The 27,500-nt window shown below is 41.2% G+C and overlaps 1 protein-coding gene across 1 annotated transcript in view; it reads right to left on the reverse strand.

Annotated features, from left to right (window-relative positions):
* The window catches only part of LOC119576661 (dynein beta chain, ciliary-like), a 143,775-nt gene that overhangs the window by 67,702 nt on the left and 48,573 nt on the right, over positions 1-27,500 (reverse strand). The window contains 1 exon segment of the mRNA XM_037924310.1: positions 9,645-9,666. Coding sequence (XP_037780238.1) covers positions 9,645-9,666 — 22 coding nt within the window.

Raw genomic sequence — 27,500 nt, forward strand, 5'->3', positions numbered from 1 at the left:
AAAGGGGGAAAACTTTACAATCCATTTGGGGAATAAAATTGTTTTGCACTGATTTAACCGAAGGGGTGGCGGGGCCCGAAACAAACAACACTGCCAAATTCCCCCAAGTCGAATAAATTTCGTGCTAATTCTGGGAACACTTCCCCAATTTTCAATCCATGGCGGCCATAACCCCAAAAGCAATAAACCCGGGAGGGGAGGTTTTGGGCAGGATTCTAGGGGGAACCCCCCCAGATTCTTTAAAGCAAATAGGCTCTTAAATTCTTATAATTATTATATAAATTTGTAGATTTTTATTATTGGGTGTTGTGTGTGTGTTGTGTGTGTTGTGTGGTGTGTGGGTGTTGGTGTGTGTGTGGTGTGGTTGTGTGGGTTGGTGTGGGGGTTGTGTGGTGTATATATCGACGGCTCCAAAGACAGATGGGGTGTGGGTATGGGTTTGGGAATGGTCGCGGGGGACTGGGAATGGCCAGTTGAAAAAATTCAGGAACCGCCGAATTCCAACAACATCTTAATTTTTTTTTTTTTTTTTTTTTTGATAAACATAAAAACATAATAATAGATTTTTATAGATTTTTGCCAACTATCGGGGGACGGACCCACGATAGTATTTCTCTTTCTAAGTTCAATTAAGGTTTTCAGTTTTCATCAAAATCAATTAGGAAAAATCCCCACACGAAAAAAAAAAAAAAAAGAATTAGTGGAAATTAACATTTCGTGAGCCAAAACGGTGCCAACGAATTCAAGGTCAAAGCTAATGTGAGAGTAAACAGACCCACTCTGTTATTCCCATGGTAAAACGAGTAGGGCTGGATAAAACTTTACCCCGGGTCAAACTAGTGTGAATCTGGGGGGGACTTGGGGGATAGGGTTCCGTTACAAATTGGGTCAGGTATTTTTGTTCCCTTAATAAAAGCAATAATCCATCCTCTGAGGCAAAAGTTGAGATGGGAGGGTACGAAACGTCTTAAAAAAAGAAAAAAAAAAAATTTTAAATAGGAAAACACGGGGGGACCCACTCCACAGAAAAAAATAGAAGGAGGGGTGGGGTGGTGTTTGCCCGGCTCAGTGTTCAAAGGGCCCCCCACTAGAAAATAAAACCCACAAAAAAAAAATCCTCTACATTACCCATAATGTTTACAAAAATCTCCTTATAATAAAAACCCATCTTTTTCTTAAAAACATCCAAACCATAAACAACAAAAAAAAAACAGTTAAAAAAAACCTGAAAAATTTTACCAAAAGAATTAGAGGGATCTAGAATTTCACCACTGTCAACACTGTATTAGATGGGGAAAAAAAAAAGGTAAAAGAAATAATCGTTTTTTTTTTTTAAAGAAAAAAAAAAATGGCAACATTTAACCTTGGGCCATATACCCGCTGATTGGATAGCCAAAAAAATTCAAAAAACAGAAAAAAGAGAGAGGGGGGGAAAAACCCCACGTCGGGGCCCTTGCTCTTTTTTCCATCATTAGGGACTTTTACTCTTGGATTTTTTTTTCGTAGTTTTCGTTGCTTAGGGTTTGCTGATTTCTGTTTCACCCCCTAAAGTTGAAAGTAAAATTTCTGTGGCTGTGTTTGAGGCAGGAACAAGCTGGGTCCTTTTTGTGCACTTACGTGTGTGTGACCAAAGCTGCTTTTTACTATCTTTTGTTAGTTTCCCAAAAAAAACAATTGCTTAGGGTTGCTACCAGAGCTCAGAAAGGGGGGGGAACCAAGTGAGATTAAAAATGTTTTCAGTGGAGGTGTGGATCTATTTGTGGGGAAATTTTACACACTTTTTTTTTCCATTGGTTGTTAGAAAAAAAATGGTTTTTTATACTTGCAGTAGGGGGGAACCTAAACACAAAAAAAAGGAGGGTAGTTTTTTATTCCACCTAATAAATGTTTTTTTTTTCTCCATTAGCGTTCAAACCTAAACAACCTCTTCAAAGTGGTTTCTTTGACGAAAATTCCAAAATAAAGCATCCTGAAGTTACTAGGGACAATTTAATTTATTAGGGCAGTAAAAAAAGCAGGAAAACAGACTGCTGCATGTTATTTTATTAGGTTATCACAATTCATGGGGCTTATTTTCCCCAAATGTAAGATAAGGAAAAAAGGAAAAAGGGGTTATTTTTTTTTTTTTTTTTTTTTTTTTTTTTTCTTTGGTAAAAGGCCAAAAAATAGGTATGTTTTAAATATGGGAAAATATGTTTTTGTTTGACGAAATTTTTTAAAAAAAGTTTTGGGGAGGAATTTTAAAAAAAAAAAAAAACGTTTCACATAAAAAAAATATAATTTTCCAAAAACCAATTATGTTTTAGGCTTCTTGATCGGAAAAAAAATTTAACCTATGTTGGGTGTGTTTAAACTGTTAGGGCTTAAGTAAATTTATATTTCTTTCTGTATGTTAATGGAAAGCACATAAGCGATTTTTACTATAACAGGTCCATTTATAATAGTAAATATTATTAAAGCAGTTTTAAGATCGCCCAAATTAAAATCATATATCAAACAAAAACAACTGGAGGGAAAAAAAACGGCATTTGCGATATACGTTAAAGAAAGTTAGCCCATCTGAAAGGGACAAAAACTGGACAAATATGGTCTTAAATTGAAAATTGGGTAACAACACCGTGGGTCGTCCATTACACTTTGCAGGGAAAGGGAAGCGCCCACGCCCCGCCCAGGGATATCCCCACTTGGGCCGGCTTCCTCCTCTTTCGGTCTTGAGGCTGGAAGGTTCCCCAACACATAAATGAGGGCCCCTCCCGCTCCCCCGAGGTTTTATAACAGGGGGGGGGGGAACACTCATACAGGTTGCGGCTCTCAGCCTTATCCACGGTGATGGCCTAAGGAGAGGAAGGAGTGTTATCTTTGATGAAATTCTAGCTATAGTTTCCATTCACAAGGCAGAAAAAAAAAAAGATAAAAAAGGATATTCAAAACAAGGTTTTTCAAGCATCCAAACTTTCTATTTTTTCATTCCCTCTTTTTTCTTTCCAAAAAAAAAAAATTCCCTGTCTTACCTTAAATGGGAATAATTAAAACTGGCCATAAAGTGGAATGGGAGTTTCCTTAGGTCCGGAGAGTCAATTCAAGAATTTGGAGTTTATTCTGTATCCCCAAGAAACCCTCCCCTCCAAAAGGAAAACCACCCCATTTAACAATAGGGCCCCTTTCCACGGGGCCCGGGCGATCTGCCGGGGACGGAAAGGCAATAAAAATTTAGTGAGAAAAACGGGAGATTTGGGTTAAAAGCCATTTTTTCTATTTTTTTCCCTATACCAGATTTTGCGGGAGGGGGACCCAAGATAATTTTAAATAAATGTTTCAGAAAAAAATAATGGGAAGGGAACCCCTTTATAAAGGGGGAAAAAAGGGGAAAGGAAGGGGAAAAAATCCCCACGTAAAGTCTTCCCTTATTTTCTTCTTTTCGTGGACGTTCGCCCCGGCAACGCAACCCACATCTGGGTCGGAGGGGAAGCTCCCCCACTTTGGCGAGCCATTTGGGCCCCCTGCCTGAGGGGGCCCCGTTAGAAGCTCTGTGGGGTTGAAGAAAAGGCCGGCCAAGCCCAACAACCGACGGCGGCACCTGCCAGGGGGGACGGGCCCCAGTGGCAAGTGCATTTGGGGAGTTAATGCTTTAATCAGAATTTGTTTTTTCCTTCTGACACTGCTAATCAACCGAAATTCCAATGCTCTCAGGGGCAAAACGTAGATTTAAATGTAAATACTATTTGCCTTTAAATTTTACTTGCAGAAAAAAAATATCTTGGAAATGCCCCAAAGAAAAAAAAAATAAAAAACGCATGTTTTTGGGAAAAAACATTTTTTTTTCATAATTGGGATGAATGATGAAAAGGATGCTTTTGGCCATAAAAACAACTATTGGGGACGTTACCTGGGAATTTCGCCGAACCCCCAAGTCTCCAAAAAAAGCTCCCTTTCCTGAGGCAACAGGTCGGGCATACCAAAGACGTGAGCCCGAGAGTGGAGGCATACCCCCCCCACCGCCCGGCCAGGGGGGGGGACTCGGGCACTTGGGTCAAGGAAAAACAGCGCTCCGCTTAAGCTCCTCCATTGGCTGACGTTATTTTTCAGCTCCAACCCCTAAAAAGGGTTTTTTACATTAACCAGACGATACCCAAAATTAGTTAATATGAAATATGAAAGGTAAAACCTTAGGCAAAATTATGTTGTTTTCCTTTTAAACTTTCGAGATGATCAGAAAAATAAGTTTAAATATTAAGTTGCGTTTCAAATGGTGCTAATTTATATAATTTCATTGTTGGGGAAATAATTCTTACTTTTCTGTAAAAATAAAAGGCTTACTAAAAATTAAAACATATTTGTGGGATTTTCAATTGTTTTTCTATAAGGCCAGTTGAGAATAAAAGATAATCTGCCCCTCTTTCCTTTCCTTTTTTTTACCTTGAAAGGCCCAAAATCAAGGCTCCTTAAAGGAGAATCCGGATGTGCGGAATGAGGAGGTTTCAATCCGCTCGCACTCCTTGGAAGGCGGACCCACAGACGTAGGGCCGGTTTTTTCCTCTCCCCACCTTGCCCCGTGATGTCGGCCATTTTTAAAAAAACTCCTTCGGGGCAGTTTTCTCCAGGAATTCAATCCGGGGTTTCTGCTTTCACCTAAAAAAAAAAAGGGCATGGGAAGGGGTTTTTTGTTTGCCCAAAGCTTGGAAGGGAAATCCAAATTTAATGGATTAAAAAAATAGATGAACATAACACGAAATATTTTCCTTTTTCCTGTAAGAAAAATTTATTTCACCAAGGAATTGGAAGTTTCTGGAACAAACACTGATAAAACAATATTGATTACAAATTAAATTGCCCCACTATTAGGGATCTAACATTTTTTTTGCGGGGAACTGTAAAAAAAATAAGGGGTCAAACCCAACTTGGTATAGGTCCTAATCTTTATATTTTCCTTTTGTTTCCATTCATAATTGTTTCATTATTCACAAGTTTGTCTCCCCAAAACCTTTAATTTTTTCCGGGAAGGGTTTACGAAAAACTTTGGGAGCCAAATAACTTGTGTTTTCATTATATATATAAATAATATATATATTATCAATGAAATATTGTATTGAATAAAAAAATCAAATAGGTTGCGAAAGAAAAATCCAAAGGGGGTCGGTAAACAAGGGACTAAGGATACGGACTAAATGGGCAAAAATGTTCACTAAAAAAACCCCTTTACCTTGGTTCTTCTCTTGTGATAACGGGGACACCTTCCTGTGTTCCCCATGTCTCGCGTTGGAGCCTCGAAAAACCCCACACCCGTCTTAAAAGAGGTGTTTTCCGGGCCGTCATGGTAAAGGGAATTCCGATCTTCGGGGCAATTGGGGTTGGAGGCCGTACAGGGTGTGGGGGGGGAAATTCTTGGGGGGGGGGGGACCCAACGTTCTATGTAGCTTTGGTAGCCCGGAAGTAAATTTCCAGGTTTGGGGAGGGCGGGGGAAGGGGGCTGGTGCAAAGGTTCAGCTTCTCCTTTCCGTTTGGCAGAAGGTGGTTAATATTAACATGGGTTAGAGATTCAGGGGAAGATCCACTAAAAATTTCGGTTTGTTTTTGTCCCTTTTTCTCTCTTTTTTTAATTCAAAAAAAAAAATAAAAGAGAACCACTCAATAAAACTCCGAGTGGTTCCAGGACTATAATCAGAAAAAGGGAAACACAACCAATGGAACAAAAATCCTAAATTCTATCCGCAGCTTACCTGGTCTGGGTGGCAGGAAAACTCCTCCAAAGGTACGTGCGGACACAGGCCTGCGGTCCCAGTTCGTCCCGTGATGTGGGCCCCATACATGATCTCTCCCCGAAGAGTAGCGGGAGGTCCTTCCCAAGGGAAAAAAACCTTGCTGTTTCGCCTCCAGGTAGGTTGAAACAGGAAATTTCACGCTGATTGGGTCAAAGTCCACCTGAAAAGAAACGACAATTAATTCTGTAATATCTTGTTAGGAAAAAAGGGAAGCGATTTAACTAGGATTAAAATCAGTAGATTAGTATTTTGAGGAAAACAAGTTTTTTTACTTAGTAGGAAGATAAATTTTATTTTGTATGTGTTCTTCAATAAACTGGGATGGGGCCAAAATCTGGTCCCCTGAAACGTAAACCCGGTGGTTTGAATGGGGTAGGGGTCTGTTTTCCATCCCTGGCGGACCCGAAACTTTTCTCCTCCCCCGCGGGGGACGCATGCCGTGGAAAAGTAACACAGAGAGAAACAAGGAGGGATTTGAATTTCAGGGGGCCCTCTTTGGAGCACAACATTTCGGAAGCGTTGTCCTGCGTGGAAAGTTGTAGAAGAGCCCTTGGGAGGTTGGCTTGCATGCCGAGGGTGGCTGGTTTTATTTTGATGCGGCCTCCGGGATGGTTGGCCCGTGGCAGGTAAGTTTTTTTTTTTTATTGTTTTACTCTGAGATATTCTAAAAGGTTATTACCAAAGGGACCCAAACACAATTTACCAAAACAATTTTCAATGGGTTGCAGGAAATTTAGTATTGAGTTTAAATGATTGTACCTCTTCATGGAAAACCAAAAAAAAACAAGGCATGTTGAAAAAAACCAAAAAAGAACAAAAAAAAAAAAATTCATACAACAAACCAAATTATCAAATTTCAAAACAAACCAACATGCAAAAGGAAATGGAGCCATAAAAAAAAAGGGAAATACGGAAGAACCAAATATAGAAGGAAATTTGATGAAAAAACTTAAAAACCTAACAACAAAACACAAACAGAATGAAAGCAAAACAACAACCAATTAGAGGACTAGGATAGTTTCAAAATTACACAATTAATACAAATGAAAAGGGATCATTTGCAAAGAAGGGTTAATGAGTAACAAAAAAAAATAATAGAAATGGAAATAACAAATAAAAAAACCAGGGAACAAGGGGAAAACACGTCATGATGGAAGTAAAACAAATCACAAGTGAAAGAAAAAAAAAAAAAAACAAGACAAAAAAAATATGTGATAAAAACCAAAAACAAAAAACGGGGAACATAAACAAATGATCCGAAACCACAAAAAAAAAAGGCAAAATTTGGGGGGGAACGATCCAAAAAAAAAAAAAAAAGAAAAACAAAAATTATAAAAAACCAAAGCAAAAAAAAAATGTATTTTGAATTTTTTTTTATTATATTATGTGCCAGGGGGAGAACAAAAAACAAACAATAAAACAAGCGAAAAAAACACCAGTTTATTTTTTGAATAAAAAAAAAAAAAAAAAATCCAAAAAATTTTGGACATATGATATGAACCCCAATTTAAAAAAAATTATAAAAATAATGACCAATACCAAAAACACATGCGGACAAGCAAAAAGCAGGAAAATGGGCATATAATTGAAACCCACAAGAAGGGGACATGAAGATCAGAAGGGAAAAAAAGGGGACATAAAAAAAATGGGATCAAACACAAAAAAACACAACATGGATAACCAAAAAAAGGGGGAAAAACCTCATATGATGAAAACAAACAAAAAACAAATTAAGATAAGGACAGACTTGTGGGCAAAAAATTTGGGGTTTCTCGGGTTTTTTGGGCTTTGCTGGCTCACAGGCTCATGAAGAAGGAACCCTGTATTCTTGGGTGAGCTCCGTCCCCGTGGGGCCTCCAGCTTTCTTCTCCAGCTGCGGGAAAGGCCCCACTGCCCCCAACCAGATGAATGTTTCTATGGAAATAAAATAAAAAAAAATTCTTCTGTATACTTTGGAAATTTCTTGGTGTTTAGTAATGTTTTTTTTTTTTTATAAACATAGTCCTTTTTTCTAACCAATACGTGGTGTGATAAGTACAACCAGGCAAGGGGGACCTGAATGTCCGGACCTGCAGGATGACCCAGTGGCCCCTCTCTGGGAGGGCGATCTGAAAATTGGGGCCTCTCCGCCCAACTTTTCTCCTGGCCCTTGGGGGGCCCAGCGGGGGACCACGTTTTGTGCAGGGACGGCCGGTTTTCTCGCAAGGTGTAAGCCCCAGGGCTGTTGCCCCGAGGCCGCTTCCTGGGGTCCTGTGGGGCCAGTCATTGAAGGGAGGGGGGGCGGAGAGGGGAAAGCAAGGGGAGGAAGGGGACAGGGAAGGAAGATAGGGAAGAGAGGAAAAGGGGGTGAGAGAGGGGAGTGGAGAGGGAGAGAGGATGTGGAAAAAGAGGAGAGGGAGAAAAGGGAAAAGGTAAAAGGAGGGTAGTGGGAAAAGGGAAAAAGGAGGGAGAGGAATAAACAGTAGTTTAGGTTCGAGGGGGACTGAAAAGGCTATCCCAGTATTTCCACATGCATACATAAAAATTGGATTTAAGGGAGAAGGACAACAGGTATAAGATATGGAATAATGGGATTTCCAGTTTTTGGGGAAAAAAAACAAAGTAAAAGTTCCCCAAATATTCCCTGGAAAAAGTGGGACCTTGAGAGGGTCGGGGAACCAACCGGGGGGAGAAGGATGAAAGTGGAAGGGAAAGATAGGCGTTGGGACGGGCCCCCACTCCTCCCTCGTAGCTCTGCGAGAAGTCGGAATGTTTCTTCCGGCCCTCCCCACGTACTTTCCTCCCCCCCAATCCGCTCCTCGATGGAACAGGCCTGGAGGTAGAAGGGCAAAAAAGGGCGGATCAGGCTTTTCTATAATGAAGGGTGTAGCTGTATAATATCGGTTTCAAAAACCCTTTATTTTTTCCCATTTTAATTTTTTCGTATGCTCTTCCTTCCCCTCTCTTTTATATCCCACCACACACATTCTTTTTTTCCCTTCCACGTTATTTCCGTGTCTTTTAATTTCTTTTCCCTCTTTCAATTCCCAACCTTATCTATTATCCAAAGAAAAATGTAAACCTTCACTGCATGGCGTGCGGTCATGGCGGTCAGGACGCAGCCCCCCAAATGGATGAAACCAAAGGCCCCGCTGGCACCGCCCCGGACCTTGCCCCTTCCAGTTCTCCCCGGGGAAAAAGCCCCTTTTCTCCTTTTTTTTCGGGGGCCCTCGCCCACTCGAAAGTACAAATGCCCCAAATCGCTTCCACCCCCGGGGTTTTTTCCCAGGTCGGGGGGTCCCAAAAATTTTCTGAAAAAAGGGGTTTTTTTTTTTAACCTTTTTCATAAAAAACCGGAACCCATTTAAATAAAGGTTTTCCGGGGTTTTTTTAACCCCCATCGAGAAAAACCCAACATTGCTGCCAAAATTTTTTAAGTTATAGCTGTAAGCAAAAGGGTGTTTAACCTTTATAGATAGGGAAACAATTAAACCAATGCCCCCCCCCCCCCCCCCCAAGGCACAATTCATTAAAATATTTTTGCAAAATCCATGGAAAAAAAAAAAGCTCTTGAAAATACACAGTTTTTTTGCACTTGGAAAAGTTTATTTGCAGTAGTTTTTGGAAAATTTATTTGGGCCCCCCCCCTTTTATATTACCCCCTTATGGAAAACCATTAAGGGTTTTTTTTTCTCTTTTTTTTAAAAAACCTTTAAACTAAAAAAAACCGCGTTTGTAACCGGGAATTCCCGGTCCGGACCTGCGAGAGGGAGCCGAATCGGCGAGCCCCATTTTTGGGTTTGTTTGGGATTGAAACCCCGATGGGCGAGGGGGACCCCCCGGTTCGGCTGAAAATTCGGGGAAAACCCAAAAGAAGCCGAAGGTCCAGTTTCGATGGGCCGGCACCTCGCCCTGGGGGGCCAAGGACCTGAAAAGGGGAGCCCCGTTTCCATGTTTGAATCTGGCTTGGCGAATACCAAACCCAATACCGTTTAAAGAAAAACAAATTTAAAATTAGTCTAATTTTGTGACTTATAGCCATGGGGTTTTTTTTTTCTTGGAAAAAGGCAGATTTTTAAAAGCGCAGCAAAAATAAAAAAAAGGGGAAAAATACCCCTGAAAGTAAAAATGGCGCGGGGGGAAAAACCAGAGGAACCATGCTTCGAAAAGGTATTTTGCCATGTGGGAGCAACTAACAAACAAGGGTTAAAACCATAATAAGGGGAATTAAAAACAAAAAAAACCGTGAAAAATTGAGACCAAAATTTACATTTAAAGCTTTTCACCCGTATTTTCCTAAAAGAACGGGGGGGATAAGAAGGGGAAACTAAAAACCCAAAATAAAAATAAAAGTTTAATTAAATCGGAACGTGAATTGAGAATTTTTTAACCCGCTGCGCAGGGGGCGTTGGCTCATTTGGGGAAGGGGTATTCGGGGCCCGGAAAAGATGAAGAATTTTTGGTCCTTTCGAAGAGTTCCCTCGGGGGTGGGTTTTAAGGGGAAAAAAAAAAAGGCGGGTACTTTTGATGGTGGGCCCCAAAATGAGGCATTCCAAGCGCAGCCGCAACCCCTCCTTTGGGGCCCTCAGGCGCTGGGATTGGCCTGCTGGAAACACCACTCGGACGCCTGGCGGGAGTACAGGCCAGGGGGAAATGGGCTCAATTTTTAAATTTGTCTTTCAAGAATTTAGCAATTTAGAAAAATATCAGGATGCAATCGGGGAAATTGCAAACACTACGGAAAACAAAAACACTGGAAATACCCAGAGAAAACAAACTGTCGAAGTTCTTTTAACCCCACCAGGTCCAAGTCACCCCCTTTAAAAAAAAACCTACACTCTGGGACAGCCACCCGATCTTAAGGGGCGAAAGTTTTTCTCACGGGGACCAAAGGCGAAAAACCAACCTTTTTAAAGGGGGGGGGGAAAAAATGGTAGGTGGGGTTAACTTTTGGAGGTCGTTGAGGAATTGAAAAGAAAGGAGGAAAGCGAGGCTGGGGGCGCGGGGGGGGGCGGGAAAATTTCTTTGCGGGGCCTCGGTCCCATCTTGGCCCCTTTTTTTTTTGGCGGGTTTTTTGGGGGGGACCTGCGGAGGCAGAGGGAGGAAAAAAATTGGGCCGTAATTCTCCCTTTCCTTCAAGTTTCCGATTTGCCCAGGGTAACGTTTTAGCTTAGTGGGTGTTAAACCTTTGTATTGCTTTTTTTAACTGCAGATGCTTGGACGAGATTTTTAGTCCCCCCTGCTTCTTAAATGCAAAAGCAAAAATGTTTGGCCCCCACAAATATAAACAGAAGGGGGAAAAAAATAACTTAAACCCTTCTCCCCCCCTGAAATCTCCGCCTGGGGGGGCCGTGGGGCCTTCGTGTGGCCTTGCCCAGAAATTTCTCCCCACCCAAAGGCCGTGGGGGGGTCCTCCCAAGAAGTTTCCCTCCGGCCCCGGGATTTGAAACAGGCCGGCCCTCCCAAGTAAGTGTTCCAATCCTTCCAGGGTGCACCTCTTCAGCTGGAAGTCTTGGAAGTTCCCCCCCGTTTTTTCCTGGTGTTTGGCCTTTTTGTGTCCAAGTTTATACTGAAAACGCCAAAGAGGAAAACCAGCGGTTCTGTAAAAGGGCCCTTGGATTTTCCGCTATTTATGGGCTATGGTTTTGTGGGGATCTTATGTTAACAGTGGCTAGCTAAGCTTGCTAATATTTTTTTTTTCAGGTAGTTATCCACACGTAGCTCTTTAAAAGTCCACCCAAGAAAAATTTAACCCTTTGAGCCTCCTCCCATGTCTGGCCCTCTTTTCTCGCCCTTCACCGCACGACCTCCGCCAGCAAAGCCTGGGTTCCTCGAGCCCCCGTCCGCGGCCCGGTCACCTGTGGAAGTGGATCCAAGGTGCACTGCAACTGGTTGCGCCCCCTGCCCAAGTTCCCCCCGGGCCCCTTGTAAAAGTTACGGGTTTTTGGCCCCAGCTTTTTGGTTGTTTGGAAAAAGGATTCCAGCCTGGGGTAAATGTGGTTTCCGTTTTGTATCGATTTTTCCCCGGTCCCCCCGCCGATTTTAAGTTGACCTCCCTGGGAAAAGGAAAAATTTTCCCGCGCCTGGGCCTGAGGACTTGCATTTGTTGGCGAAATTAACAACAAATTTTAAATGATGGAACATTTTTCCCCGTATGAGAAAAAATGAAGAGGCCACCTGCTACGCAATTTGCCTTTTTTGTCACTCCCCTAAAGAACACTTAAATGTTTACAAACTGTTCCCAGTTTTTTTCCTATTTTACTAACCAACAACACCGTTTTTCTTTTTTCTTCAAACCTTGTTCCCTTCCCACCGCTCACAGCCCAAACCCTTCCCTTCCCTCCCTAACCCACTCCAACTATTCCCCTTCCACTCCCTCCCTCTCCCGCCCCCCCCTCTTCCATCACCTGCCCCCGCGCCTTGTTTGATAAGGGTTCCTTTGGTCCCGAATTGAAAGCCCGGTCCCGAAGCAACGGGGGTTCGAGGCTTCTTCCGGAGGGTTTCTCGATTGAGGAACGGTTCCCCCTCCCGCCCCGGGTGGAATGGGCGGCCTCCAAGGACCGTCGATGGAGGTTTTTCCTCTGGGTCCCCGAGGGCCGCAAACCACGAATCCAGCTGTTTCCGCCCGTAAACACTTCGCCCACCACCCCCCCTTGTGGGATTCCACTTTTGATGGCCCTGGGGCCCCCTGGAAAGCCTTGTGGGTGGTGGGGGTTAAAAGGTGGGGAAATGGTTTTGGTTTTTGGGTTGTGGAAGGCCACTTTGACCCTTGCTTTTAACCAAGAATTTGCTTTGGTTACGGAGTAATATTATTTATAGTGGAAAAAAGGACAATAAGATTGGAAGTCCTTTGGCTCCAGGAATAACTTTGGAAGGGAAAGGAAGGAACCGTCCTATAAAAATGTGCCTGAAAGCCTAGCCCCCTGCAATTCAGTTTGTTTTCCCGGAGCTTCCAGAAACTAATTCCCCAACAGTGTAAGCGTGTACCTTGCTGTTTTCGATAAATGAGCCCCCGCGCCAATCCATTTCGGAAGTTGGGGAGGAAATGGATGGGTTCTCCCGGTTGGGACATGGGCTGGGGTCCCCCCGGGGTTTTTCGGAAAGACGGGAGGCCCCCTCGGTTTTGTTTTTTGTTCCCCCAGCCGGCGATCGTCCCCCCGCCGGGCCGCGGTTCGTCACGTCAGGACGCTTTGGAAATTGGGGGGTTCCCCCACCAAGGTTTGTGAACGGGTGATTGGGGAATCACGGGCTTTGCAAGTTGGGAGGGAATGAATTATGTTTCTTTTTTTTTACATGTGAAAAGCAAAACAACAAATGAACTGCATCCCCCGCGTTAAAACGGCCGCTTTTTCAAAACGTCCCCCTGGAAATTTGATATGGTTTTTTAGAGTGAACAATTATTTTCCACATGTTAGAATGGCAAAATTGCCAACACAATTTTCCATAAAGTTTGGTCAGCCATTTATTATTTTCCCTTCAGAAGACATGTGAGATGTCAAAATAAAAATTTTTTGGGGGTTTTATAAAAAGTAAAAAAACAAACGCAAACATTCCATTTAAACCACACCAAAATGGCCCGAGGTTTTAATTACACCTGTTTTTATTTGGAAATTGAATCTTAGCATTTTCCGGTGTTTCTTATTTGTTTTATAAATTTTCGTTTAACTTTTAAGGTATTTTGTCCCCCTTCTTTGGGTTTAGTAATTCACCTCCAATCCTTGAAATACAAAATACCTATTTTAAATATAATTTTCTTTTGAAGAACACCAATTAAATGTTTTTTAAATTAACGGATGGGAAAAAAAAACACTATTAACAGGACCGGGCAAAATTACAGGCAACGGAAGAACTTCCTATTTTAGGCATGGCAAATTTCACGACTTCGGCAAAAGTCCCCCGGCGACAAGGCCCCCACCAAAAAGAGCAATGAAAACGACGTCGCGCGCGGCGGACAACCACGGTGTCGCTACACAACACCCCGAACATGCAATAATTTCCACCCCACACCACCCCAGAGGAAAAAACAGCACGATCTGGCAGACACCAACTCCCGTTTTTTTCGCACAACAGCAACAGTCCCTATTGATTTCCAAGAACTTTTAATCCCACGCTAAACAGTTAAAATCCCCTATACCCACATACCAACAACCACAAACAAACAGTACTTCCCTGTTCAACTAAGCTAACTATTTTCCTAGATATCCTTCCATCCCATACCAAGGTGCTGGACAAATAGTATTAATTTTTTGTTATATGAGTCCCTCCTAAGACAGCCAACGATCCCCTCACTCGCACTCTAGGAAAAGATCCCCTTAGAAAGGTCGAGAACAACCCCCACAAAATGCCAAGAATAGGATAGACCCCTCGGAAAGAGTCCCCCCTCCCCCACATAGGAAAATCTCTGTCCCATTTTTCCTCGTCTGAAAGACGCCGAAGAAAGAATATTTGTAAAATGAGTCTCCGATGAAAATATTTTTGAAATTTCAAGAGTTTTGTTTTTAATCAGAAAAAATGGTTTTAACATGGGTTCAAAATAATCTTGACCTAGGTGGGGGACATTGGGCAGGGGACCCATAGACCCCCCGGGTAATGGGAATTCATCCCCGTGTGGCATATAACCACACAAACAAGAAAGGGTTTTTTGTTGTTAATAAGGAGAAGGCCTTAAAATATGCAGGAGGTGTTCATAAATCTAACCAAAAAAGCACACGTATTTTTCAACCAGTTCCCCCCCCCCCGATCAAGAAAGTCACCCCCCCATTTGGGGTATATTTGTAAAAAGTAAAAACACAGTTTTTTCTCAAATGGAATTGAAGAAAACAAAGAATTGGGGTTAATACAAATTATAAAAAAAAAGTCCCCCTGGGTGAATGTAAAATTAAAATGTCTCTGGGTGTTACGTTGTTGTTTTGGGCTATAATATGACTTTTCCCCCCATACACTGGGTTAACTGGTGTGGTTAAAAAGGGTTAAATAACACCAAACAAGTTTTTTAAGCCCAAAAATCTTTTTTTTTTGTGGTTAAAATAGTATTTTTTCCTTTACAAAAATCCATTATTCCCCCCCCATAAAGGGTAAAGTCCCCCCCCCCCATATAAAAAAGTAGAAATCCATAAGTTTTTTGTTTATTTATCATTTTTCCAAGTCCCTGAAAAAAATAATGTTTTTTTTTTGCCCTCCCCCCAAAAAAATAAAAAATACATAAGAACAAATTTTTTTTTTTTTTTTTGAAAAAAGTTTGACATCAGAAGTGGGTAAAAAAAGCCACCCTAGTGGACAAAATTGTGGCCTTATTATATATTACAATTACATACATATAATATATAAATAGTTAATATAATTATATAATAATATATTACAGTATATATATATATTATATATTATATAACTAAATAAGTGTATTGGTGGTGTGTGTTGGGTGGGGTTGGGTGGGTTGGGGTTTGGTGTTGTGTGTTTGTTTGTTAATTTTATATATAATAATAAATTTATGTTTTTATATATAATTATAATAATATAATTATATAGTATTATATATATATATATATATAATAATAAGAGAGAAGGAGAGAGAGAAAGGAAGAGGAAAGTAGAGGGGGGGTTAGACCGAAAGAGAGAAAACCGACCAGAGGGAAAAAGAAAGGAAAAGAAGCGAAACGAAAAGAAGGGAGAAAGAGGTGGGGGGAGTGGAACGAAGAAGAGAAGAGAGAGGGAGAGAGAAGAGAGAGACAGAGAGAAGGAGAGAGAGGGGAGAAAGAGAGAGAGAAAGGAGAGAGACAGGTGAGGAAAGAGAAGAGGGAAGAGAGGAGAGCGAAGAGAGAAGAGAGGAGAAGAAGAGAGAAGAGAGGAAGAGAGAAGAAGGGGAGAGAGAGAAGAGGAGTAAAAAGGTTTTGTTAAATTATTGAAATGTTTGTGGTGGTAAAATGAAAGGCCCGCGCACGACACCACACACACACACCTCACACACACAACACAAACACACACACACAACAACACACACACACACACACACACACACACAATATAAGATAGTTATATATATATATATTATATATTTAATAATATATATATATATAATAATATAATATTGTGTGGGTGTGTGGGGTGGGGTGGGTTTTGGTAAAAAATGTATGTTATGTTTATATAAATACAAAATATATATGTTAATATATAGTACAATATGTTAAAATAATATAATTATACATATATAATATATATATAATATCTATTAATATATAATATTAATATATATACAATATACATAATGTTAAATGTATATTATAAATATATATATTATATTATATATTATATATAATTACATATAAGTATATTCTATATAATAATATATCTAATTATAATATGTTTAGATAATATATAATATATATATAGTATATATATAAATAATCATATATTATATCAAGCAGAGGAGAGAGAAAAAAGAAGAGAGGAAGAAGAGAGAGAGAGAAGAGGAGAGGAAGGGGGATGGGGGGGGGGATTGTTAATAATTGAAAAGGTTTTTTGTAAATTGAGAGGCAATCCGCGGAAAAATGATCGGTTTTAAAAATACCGTAGATGAACGAACGAGGACGTCACTTGAATTCGGATGAAAAGTAAATTAAACCCGGAAGTTCCCCCCACCTGCCTTACAGAAAGACCCGAAATAGCCCCTGTAAATGTAAGTGGGGTTTGTGAAATTTAGGGATGGTCAAGAAAGGGTTAAAGAAAAAGGACGGAACAGGAAGAGAGGCCTTTTTTAAGGAAATTTGGTTAAACCAATAGGTTAAAATTTAATATTTAAGCCTTACAGAAAAATATCTACAAGAATGATTGTTTGATGGAGTGTGCCCACAGAGTAACATCAAGACAGTGAGTGAAACGAAGTAAAGTTCCCCTCTAGGGGGTTGGTGTTTTGGGAAGGGGCCCGATCCAAAGAGGTGGGAATGGGCACCGGAGAAACGGTTGGGTGGTTTTTCATGGTATGCTTTTTACAGTGAATGGGTGGTCATTCTGTACAATGAGATCATCCAACAACACGGGGGGGGGATCCATAACACAACTTGCACAATTTTAAAACCGTGGGTTGTTTTCCCTCCCCACATTCGTGTCCCACGCCTGCCAGGAATGGGCAAAATGGTCCCCCCCCGGCCAAATATCAAGGCCCAGTTTTTTTCAATCATCCGGGGAGAGAAAAAGGTTTGGGGTCCCCCCCGGAAAGAAACCGAACGATGATGTATATGAAGAATAATATGAAGGATAATCGAAAAAAGTGTGGAAATCATAACGTGAAACAATCATCCATAATTATAAATTATAACAACAAAAAACTCAAAAAAAACAATAAACTGAATATACCTTGAAAAAAAAAACGCGGGCTTTTTTCTTTACGGTTTTTTTACTTTTTCTTGAGGAGAAGAAGGAGGCCACCAGCCCCTTGTCCCCAATGAGTTTCCCCCGCGGGTAACCTGTAAGTGCTGTCGTGAAAGCAAAACCGGACGTAGGGAGATCAAAAAGGGCAAGCTGACCAGCACAGGATGTCCCCCCCCGGGGCAAGTGTGTCCTTCTCTTGATATGGTGGCGATTTCTGCCGTGGGACAAATGTAAGAAGTTTTTCCCATGTCATCCGACTGGGGAGAAGAAGTGTATTGTACAGAAAAAAAGAACCAAGTAAAGAAGTGTAAAAAAAGGAAAATTTTTGGGAAAGTAAAATGAAACAAAATGAAGAAAACAAAAAAGTGGACGGTCCCCCACCTTAGGACCGCCCCTTAGGCCCCCCCCTCCACTGTTACTGGCGCCCCCCACCGGCCTTTTTCAGCCCCCAGCTGGGTGGAATTTTCCCCCCCCCTCCGAAGACCCACGCCTCCGAACCAGGCCGGGTTTTGTGGCGAGGGGCGATGGTGGTGGGCCGGTTTACTTGGGGTTTCGCCTCTTCTTTTCTTCGCATTCCCCGGCCAAGTTTTTCTCTCGGCCCGTCCCACCCCCCACCGCCCTTTTTATCGAATTCCCACCTGTCCCCCTGGCCTGGAATGGCCTGCGGGCCATACCTGGTTTGTTTTTTTTTGTTTGTTCCCTCCAAGAAACTCCCCCTGTCAATTAAACCCAAAGAAATTTTTAAAGATTCAGAAAACAACACCGCCGTTCCCCCAGAAGCAACATTACCAAGCAATAAAAATAACTTCAATTAAAAAAAAAAGGGAAATATCCGTCACACTGAACGCTCAACCTTGATTCTCTGGAAGATAATGGGCGGTGAGGCCCCGATTCCCTGGGGCCCGCCAAGCCAGCTATCCCCGTTTTTTGTTTAGGCGTTCACCCCCTCCAAGGGCCGCGGTCCGCTGGGGCTCCACGGTCCGGCAAGTAAAAAAACCCTCGTAGTCAAAAACTGATGATTGTGGGGGAATGACCCACGAACACAGGCCCCCTGTAATAGAAGCGTAACACTTTGGGTTGCGAAGGAAAAATCCAATTTATATCTTGGGGTGAATGGTAAGCACACTACAAATTACCCTAACCAATAGCCCAGATTCAAAGTGAAGCCACCTCCAGAATAAGAAGTTTTTTGTAAAACTGAGGGAGAGAGAGAGGAGAGAAATTTTTAACCCCCGTAATGGACACAAGATTGCTTTTAAAGACGCTTCCTGATTTCTTCCCTGTGTTTTTACCTCTTGTCAATAGTCCCCCTGCCATGGAAAAAATCATACGTTGTTTACATCTGGTTGGGTTCCAAAGTTTACATCCATTACAATACAATGGCTAAAGAAGCCTTTTCCCAAACCCTCCCCCCAAAAAAACTCCCCCACCAAAAAAAATTAAAAAAAAAAATTTAAAATAAAATAATAATAAATAATAATAATATTAATAATAAATTAAATAAAGAAATATAAAAAAGAATTAATGAAATGCGGGATTGCTAATAAATGGCGGTACTAAAATAACAAACTCGGGTAAAGCGCTGTTTAACCTGCAGCAGCTACAGACTTAGAACGGAAAAAATTTTGAAGTCCTGGGTTTTTAAAATTTCATTGGTCCCCATCGCCAAGGTAAGGACTGACAATTTCCCCCTTGTGATGGGTCCTGGTTGAAAAAATGGGTTTTTTCGCTTGGGTCCCCATAGTTTTCAATGAGCGCCCTTGGTTCCACCCCCAAGAAAACTGGTTTTACCACACCCGCTTTCGCCCATCATCCACCTGGGTGGAAAACAGAAGGAAGAAAATTATGGTTAACAATGGGCACACTGAATTAATTTAACCTTTAAAAAGCAGTCATTATTCGAGATCTACAGTGGGGTTTTTTTTCCCAAATACAAAAAAGGGAAATTTTTTAGGTTGCCCCAAGGCGAATCCAGGGTCTTTTAACCCCTTGGCCCCCGCTTTTCCCAAAAGGACCTTGTCCCGTTTGGAATCTTGCCCGTTGTTTTGGGGCCCAGCAGCACATCAACGGCGCCCCGTTGTACTTCCTTGTTTCCCCACGCCCCTGACCGGTGGGGGCCGAAAACCCCGAAGGACTTTTCCATGGGCCTTTTCTGTGAGATTCGCCCCCCTACAAAAAGCGTTTTGTTGATTTAGAAAATTTCTGCCCAAAACTATGGTGTAAAAAATGCATCTTTGAAAACAGTCACCTTTGGCCAATAAGTCCCCCCCCCCCCTTCCTTTGACCTTTTTTCCAACCCCTTGTTTTTAAGCGTGGTTTTGAGCGCGCGTTCCCTTTTTGCCCAGCGACGAAGGGCCAAAAAGGTTTTTTCCTGGGCCCCCCTTGACTCCAAGGTCCTCCTCGCAACTCCTTCCCGGGTCGCTTGGCCACTACATTTTTCGGCCTCCGATGGAAAAAAATGGCGACCTTTTCCGCTTTTCTCCCCATCATTAGCGCTCCTCGTTTTCCCCCTTTGTCACAGAGGCCTGGGCGAATTGGAAATAACGTTTCCCCAAATTACTTGTTTGTCTTAACCGGAATTTTCATTTAAGGTAACTGACAAACAGAGGTGGTTGGCACTTTTATTTAATCAAGAACAAACGAAATTCCTCATGAGTGGAACGTCAAATTTAACCCATTAACAACCGGAATATTCAACAACGTTTGAATGTTTTTTGCTTTTGGAAGATTGTTTATCTATTAACATTAAGAACCAATGTGAGCCTGAAAGAAGGGGAAAAAAAAAGAAACTACAACGTAACCTTTTTTTGCTGGACTCGGCCCTTTCCTACCGATGCGGATCATCCCCTGTATCGGGGCTCGTCGTTCCGTTCTTCTTGGAGTTTTCCACCCCCTCCCCTGCAACGGCCGGAGGCTTTGGGCCTTCAGCTCCCGTGTCCCCCTACCCCTGGAGGAACGAGAAAGCGCTCGTCCCCGGTTTGTTAGCGAATTTTGTTTTTTTCTTGGGTCCGGCCTGTTGGCCTTTGGCTTTTATCGGGGGTCCCTTAAGTCCTTTGTTTGCCCCGCCTTTCCCGCTTTTAAACAATATTTTTTGTCACTGCCCGTTTTTTTACGGCGGACCTGGGGGGGTCCCCCCCTTATTTTAATGCAAATAAGTGTGGTTGGGTAACCTGGAGAGAGAGAGGAGAAGAGAATAGAGAGAAGAAGAGGGTGTGAAGAGAAGAGAAGGAGGAGAGAGGAGAGAGAAAAGCGAAAGGAAATATAAAAGACCCAGCGAAGACCTTTTGAACTATCACCTTGTGTGGGAAGGTCCGTACCCTGAGCTCCTTGGCAGGCCCGGTCTGCAGCCCCTCTCGATCCTTTCAGCCTGGTGAGTGTGTTTCCCTGGGTGCTTTTTTTCCGAGAGGAGCCCCTCCTTCGGGGGGGGGATGTAGAGTGGCGAGAATGAAGCCCCGCCCAGGAAAGGTTTTCTTGGGCGGGATACCCCCCCCCCCCCCCCGTGGGGTAAGTTTTGTTGTGCGGGCGGTTTCCACCGTTTAAGTTCCCAGTAAAGAAAAGTTCGGCCACTCCATGTGTGTTTTCAACAGGAACCGTTGGGGTGGAACCGTTGCCCCCCGCCCCCATGGAACTTTAAAGAACACGGGAAAAGCCCTCGCAAGGGAATTCCCCTGCCCCCCCAAAAACGTCCCCCCCCCAAATTATTTGTAATTGTGCCAAAAATCGGAAGTGAGAATCATGTCTGAAACATCGTTTTGCCGCACCAGAATTAAGAGATTATTGATACCCCTTCCTGTTTGTTGTAGGCGGTCCCCATTGATCAATCTCTAATCTAACCATATCCCCCGATTTTACCCATCTAGGAGAACCTGGGAACGGGGGTTAAAAACCCTTCTAGATATTAAGTAAGATAAGTTTTTTACTTTACAGGAAGAATACTCGAAGAGTTTTTTTTTTTTTTTTTTTGTCCCGAAGGAAAAATGTGGTTTTTTTCCCTGACAAACGGAGACACCAGCGGCCTCCTGCGCCCATTTCTTTGGGGAAACCAGGTCCCCCCCAATGGGTGTCGGGAGTTGTTTGTTGGTGCCAGCTTGATTGATGGCGGGGGAACGGTTCCCCCCCGAGCCCTCGGGGGCACTCTGAAAAAACGAAGTGCAAAACAGAATAATTTCCCTTTATTTCTTGGCTTTCCGGTTTTTTCATTTCTGTCTTCGCGATAATATCTTTCATTCTCCCCCTACTTTGCCAGGCCAAACGTCACCCCCCCACCACACCCTCGAAGGTTCAGACAATAAACCTTGAGAGCGGGGAAGCCGGACAGGGCGAGACAGCACAGGAAAAAAACCAGCTTCCAGTGTGTTTTATCCTTCCCCCTCACTCGGGTCCCCCCCGATGAAAAGGAAACCCTCCCAGCAAGGTTTTGTTAGTCCGCCGCCGTGGGGTCCCCCCTCCTGAACCCTGTGGCCTCCTTGAACCCTGGAAGGTTGTTTGGGAATTGTGTGGGTGTTTTTTTGTGTGGTGAGAACAGGAGCGAGGGTTGGACGGAATGTGGAGGGGTTTTGGGGAAATGAGGCCGGGGGGAAATATCCGGTTCGTAAAATGAAGGTAAATGGCCAATGAAGGTTTGGTGGGGTTGGTGTTTCGAGTTTTGTTTTGGTATGAAAAAAAAGAACGGGCCAATTAGCAACTTTTTAATGGGTTTTTTTTTTTAATCCGGATAAATTTTCCAAAAGAAATTCACTAAATTTATTAAAATCCACTTGGAAAATATCGGAACCTCCGCCAAATGGCATCCACGTTGCGAGGGAAGGGAAAACACGGATTCCTAATGATACACGTAAAAAAATTGAGCAAGAGAAAAAAAAGTCCCTAGTTTTGTAAGGGAACCAAGAATAATGGGGTTTCACTCCCTAAAAAAGTAAGTTTTTGCTGAAAGCTTTGGTTTTTTTTTGAAACCAAAACATAATACCTTTGAAAAAAAAGACGCCCTTTAAACGCCAAGCTATAATTTTTTATATCTTTTTAATATTTTCAAAATAAGAAGAATGGTAACAGTCAAAGATTATGACGATTAAACGATTTAAGATAAAAGAATTGGATACCCTTTTGTTGAAACAATAGGCTTTACCAAAAAATAACAATTTCACTGGGGGGGGGGGGGTGTGGGGTATGGTATGTATGTGGGTGGGGGTATGTATGTTTAAAAATGGGTTATGTAATGTATGGTATAGATGTCATGTATGACATATATATAATAAAAAATAATTAAATAATTATATATATATCATAATATTATATATTATATATTATATACTATATATATATACCTGCGAAATAATATAAAACATGCCTGAGGGGGATTTGGTTGGGTTTTTTTATAAACAATAACGATACTGGTTCCCAAAAGATGGAGAAAGCCCCTAATTATACTACTTAACTTGTCCCCCCCCCCCCAAATGGTAATGACAAAGGACAATACCGCAGTCAAAAAATAAGGTAATTTTTTGGTAGCAAATGACCCAAATATCCAGAAAGTGGTGAAAACCAGGGGGGGGGGGAAAATAAAAGGATGTTGTCCTTCAGTGTTTGGTGGATAAAATACATGGGGGTTTTTATGGGACGGATAGATAGAGCGTGTTTCCAAGATTTCCGTGGGCCAATGTCATAAATTCCCTGTGGGTTTTCCTCCTTTTTAATGGAGATCGACCCTAAATTTTCCAATCCCTACTTGTTTTTTAAAAACGGAAAATATATTGTCGTGGTTTTGCCCTTTTCGATAATCCCTATGCATCTGAAAAAGTTTTACCATAAAAAAACGGAGGGGAAATAAAATAGATCCCGGTTTTCCCTACCCTTATATATCCTAAACGAAAAAAAAAAAAAGGATAAAAAATAAAAAATGTTCATGGGTGGCATTCAACCAGAAACCATATGAAAAAAATCAATTTCCGAAAAAAAAAAAACGGGGCCTTAAACAGAGGAACCCACCAAGCCTGAGGGCAAATGGCCCCTCTGGCCCGCAACCCCGACCCTAGGGGCAGCGGCTTGGCCTTGCTTACACAACTAAGAAACCCAAAAAAACGTTGGCTGTTTTTTTTGAATTCTTGCTGCACGTGACCGCGCGAGAGGTTGGGCTGGGGGTCCCCCCCAAGGTAGTTTCGGTTTGGGTAGGAGCCTCCAAGGGGTTAAGAGGCTACGGGTTGGGGGGTGCGGCACCGGCTAAACGGTGGAAAGAGGGCGCTTCCAGCTGCTTAACTGTGGGGTGAACCCGGTCCCTACAGAGGGGTGGCAACACAGGGGCGCAGTGGGGGGAAGCCCCACTGGGTCCGGTTCCTCAAGGGGGAATGGGGGGGGGCAGTCCCATGAACCCAGGGGATGAATGGAGCAAGGCCGGGAAAGAAACCGCAATTGGGGAGCTAGCAAGTAGTTTTTTTTAGGGATTTAAAAAAAATGGTCCCAATCGAAATCCGCCGAAAATGTTAAAAGTGTGGTAATTCATTCGTACATGTGCCAGGACGTGGGTTTTGTCTTGGGTGGTATCATGAAAACTTTAATGCACCACAACACACACACACAAAACACAACCCAACACACACACAACACACACAGCAACACACAGCACAACACACCACCATATATATCATATAAATATGATATAATATATATAATAGACTTATTATATTTATATATATATAATAATATGGAATATAATACATTATATGGAGATCATAATGCATATTATCTAATATATATAATATATACATAACATAAAAAAGTGGTATATAATATTATATAAAATCTATAGTATAATATATAATTATATATAATATATTAATATTTAAATATATAATATATTATATATAATAGTTGTGGTTAACAATGTATATAGACCCCCCACAACCAAACACCCAACACACAATAATATATTGATAATATACATTAACATTTATAATATAATAATAGTTTCTATTCATGATTTATATAATTTATAGAATCTAATAATATATACATACATTATATCTAATATAATATTATATAATATATATTATAATTAATATATATATAATATAAGTAATTAATATTTGGTTGTGTGGTGGTGTGGGTGGTGGTGGGTGGGTTGTTGTGGTGTTGTGGTGGTTGTGTGGTGGTGGTGGGGTGTGTGTAGTTGTGGTTAGTTTGTTGGGGGTGTGGTGTTGAGTTGGTTTGGGATGGTGGGTGTGGGGTTTTTTGTGTGTTTGGTGTGGTGGTGTGGGGGGTTTTGTGGGTGTTGTGTGGGTGTTGTGTGGTGTGGGTGGTGTGGGGTGGGTGTGTGGTGTGTGGTGGTTGTGGTGTGTTGGTGTTGTGTTGTGGTTGATGGGTGTGGGTTGGGGTGTGGGTTTGTTTTGTATGTTAAATGTAATGTAATTATAATAATTAATATATAATATATTAATATAAATAACATATTATAATATAGTATATATATATATAATTTATATATGTATATTATATGATTCTCTTATATATATATATGTTTTGGTGTGTGTGTGGGTGGTGGGTGATGGTGTGGTGGGGTGGTGTGTGTGTGTGTTGTGGGTGGGGGTTGGTGTGGGTTGTGGTGTGGTTGTATTAAGTTGTAATGTCCCCCTAATGTTCCTGGGGTAAAATATAATATTATATATAAATAATAATATATAATAATATATATATAAGGTGTGGGGTGTGTGTTGGCGGGGTGTGTGGGGGTTGGGGTGGTTGGTGGGTGTGGTGGTGTGGGGGGTGGTGGTGGTTGGGTGTATGTGGTGGTGTTTGGTGTAAACAAATGTTTATTTATTATAATATATATATTAATTTATATATATTAATATGTATAATATTTATATATATAAATAAATTAGTAATATATAATAATTATATTAAAATATAAATATTTCAATTAAATATATAATGTATAAAATTATACACATAAATAATATATATATCTAATGATATATAGATATATAATATATAAATAATTATAATATATGGTGTGTGGGGTGGTTTGGTGGGTGGGTGTTTCTTCCTATATATTTTTTTTTTAATTAGTAATACAAATTAATAGTTAATAATGTATTATTTTTTTTTTTTTTGTCATATATAAAATTCTAATACTCCATAATAGATATAGACCACAACACAACACACCCGCCAACACCACCAACAACCCACCCACACACCGCACAACACACACGCGGCGCGCGCGCCCCCCGTGGTGCAACACCCCCCACACACACCCAACAAACGCCAAAAATTATCCAAACATATATTTTTTATACCAACACAACTACCACCCACCCATAAACAACACCAACACACACACACAAAACCACCCAACACACACAACCACCAACACCAACAAACAACACACTATAATTGTATAAAATGAAAAATCTTCCCTCTCCCTCTCTTCTCTCCCTCTGTATACATAATGCAACATAACATTACAATATTGACAATTATATATGTATCATGTTTTAATATACATAATTTTCAAAAGACTGCAGTATAATATACATTGGCTTAGACAACACACCATCAATTATGGAAAACCAACAATTCCCAACCCTTTTGTGGTGTTTGTTGGTGGTCCCCACTTCACTTTGGTCCTGGCATAAATTAAAATGGGAAGTTCCCGTAATGAATTATTTTATTTTGGAATGCCCTTGGATTTTAAAATTATTTTTTTAACAATGGGGAAAGAATTTTTAAGAATAATCAAGAATGTCCCCCCCCACCCCCCTTGGTACTTTACATTTAAATCGGGTGACCGTGTCCCCTTGTCCCCCCCCATATTAACTCACTTTTACAAAAGTTTGGGTTGAAAAGCAGTGTAAAGTTGAAACTACTACCCCTTTCGGGTAGTTTTCCGTTGACTAACAGAACACCCTTTGTTTTTTTATCTCATGTTTTACATTATTCCTTAATGGAAAGGTAACAAAGTGGTGGGGGCCCATTTCAATCCCCTCATTGAGGGTGGAGGAAAATTTATCCAATGGGTCATTTGTTTCCCCTATTTTTGGGTTAACTGGCACCGGAAAACTTAAGTTTTTTGTTTTAGCCCATCCATTTTTTACCTAAAATATTTTCCCTCATCTTTAATATCCATAAGTATGCCCTGGTTTAAAAATTTTAACTTGGGTGTAACAAAAGAAAAGATATTAAACCAGTTTGCAAATGAGAAAAAAAAAAGAAATCATAAAGGAGAAAATTATTTAGGGTTTTTTAATGTCCCTAAAAATCACCTATTTGGCTGCAAGGTACCCCCCCCCCTGTTTTTTCGATAATTTTGGGGGTGTAAAGGGGTTTTTAATCATCAACATGCAAACAACTCCCCCAAAACACAGGCACTTTTGGGAGGGTAAAAAACCTGCCCCATCACTCTAACAAAACCCCGGAACATCCCCTCTTATTAACAAATATTTTTAGGGGCCCCGTTTATATCTTAACTATCCTGGCAATTAGCAAATGCCAATGGTAATATTTTGTTCCTTTCCAAGGTAATTGGTTTTTAGAAAATGTTTTGGGGAACAACCGAAAGTGTCATCAGGTCCCACCCTCAATTGGATTTTAACATAAATAAAGAAAAAGTTAGATTCACAATGCTATATGGAACAATGATAAACCGTTTTACGCTGATCGGAATGCAATGGACTGATCTAATATTTATATGAAACGTTTTCGTTTAAGTGGGAAAGAAAAAGCCCCTTCAGCCTGTTCCCCCCCCCCCCATAACCTATGTAATATTTGTTTGGTCCCGTAAATTTTGGTTTGAACAGATGTTCCTTTTAGGTTTGGCCCTTCCATTTGCTTGAACTGTTAATAAACACAAAAGAAAAGAAAAGAAAAAAGGAAAAAAAAGAAGCCCAAGGTCTTTGTTCATAAATACTGCTTTTTTTTTAGGGAATCACAACTCCCTTCAATTGTTCGTAAATCTTAGTATTGCTAAACAAACAGAATTTCCCAATCCAAGGAACAAAAGTCCACCTTAACCTAAAAGGTAAGTATCGTCCCCCCCCACGGTACTTTTGAACAAAACAACAGAGATAAACTCCTGTTTTTTTGTAAAGCAAGAAGCCTCAACATAGTTTACCCTATGCAGTAGGAACAAATCTCTTAAACTTTAAGGCATTTAAATTGGTAAAAAATAAAAGGGTAATATAGAAGGGCCCGCCGCTCCACTTGCATCCTATTTTCCTTTACCGTGTTGGAGTTTTCTGTAATTAGCCTTCCCTGTTGCCCATATTACCATATAGGAAATAAATCAATTTGGGGGGTGAATTTCCTATCACAATTTTGGAAAAGCTTTTAGGGCATTGGCTGGTGAAACAGTACATTCAATCCAAACTAATAATTGGGGCAATGGTTAAACTGGGGCCCAAGTTA

Source organism: Penaeus monodon, chromosome 9, assembly GCF_015228065.2.
Source record: "Penaeus monodon isolate SGIC_2016 chromosome 9, NSTDA_Pmon_1, whole genome shotgun sequence".
NCBI lineage: Eukaryota > Metazoa > Arthropoda > Malacostraca > Decapoda > Penaeidae > Penaeus > Penaeus monodon.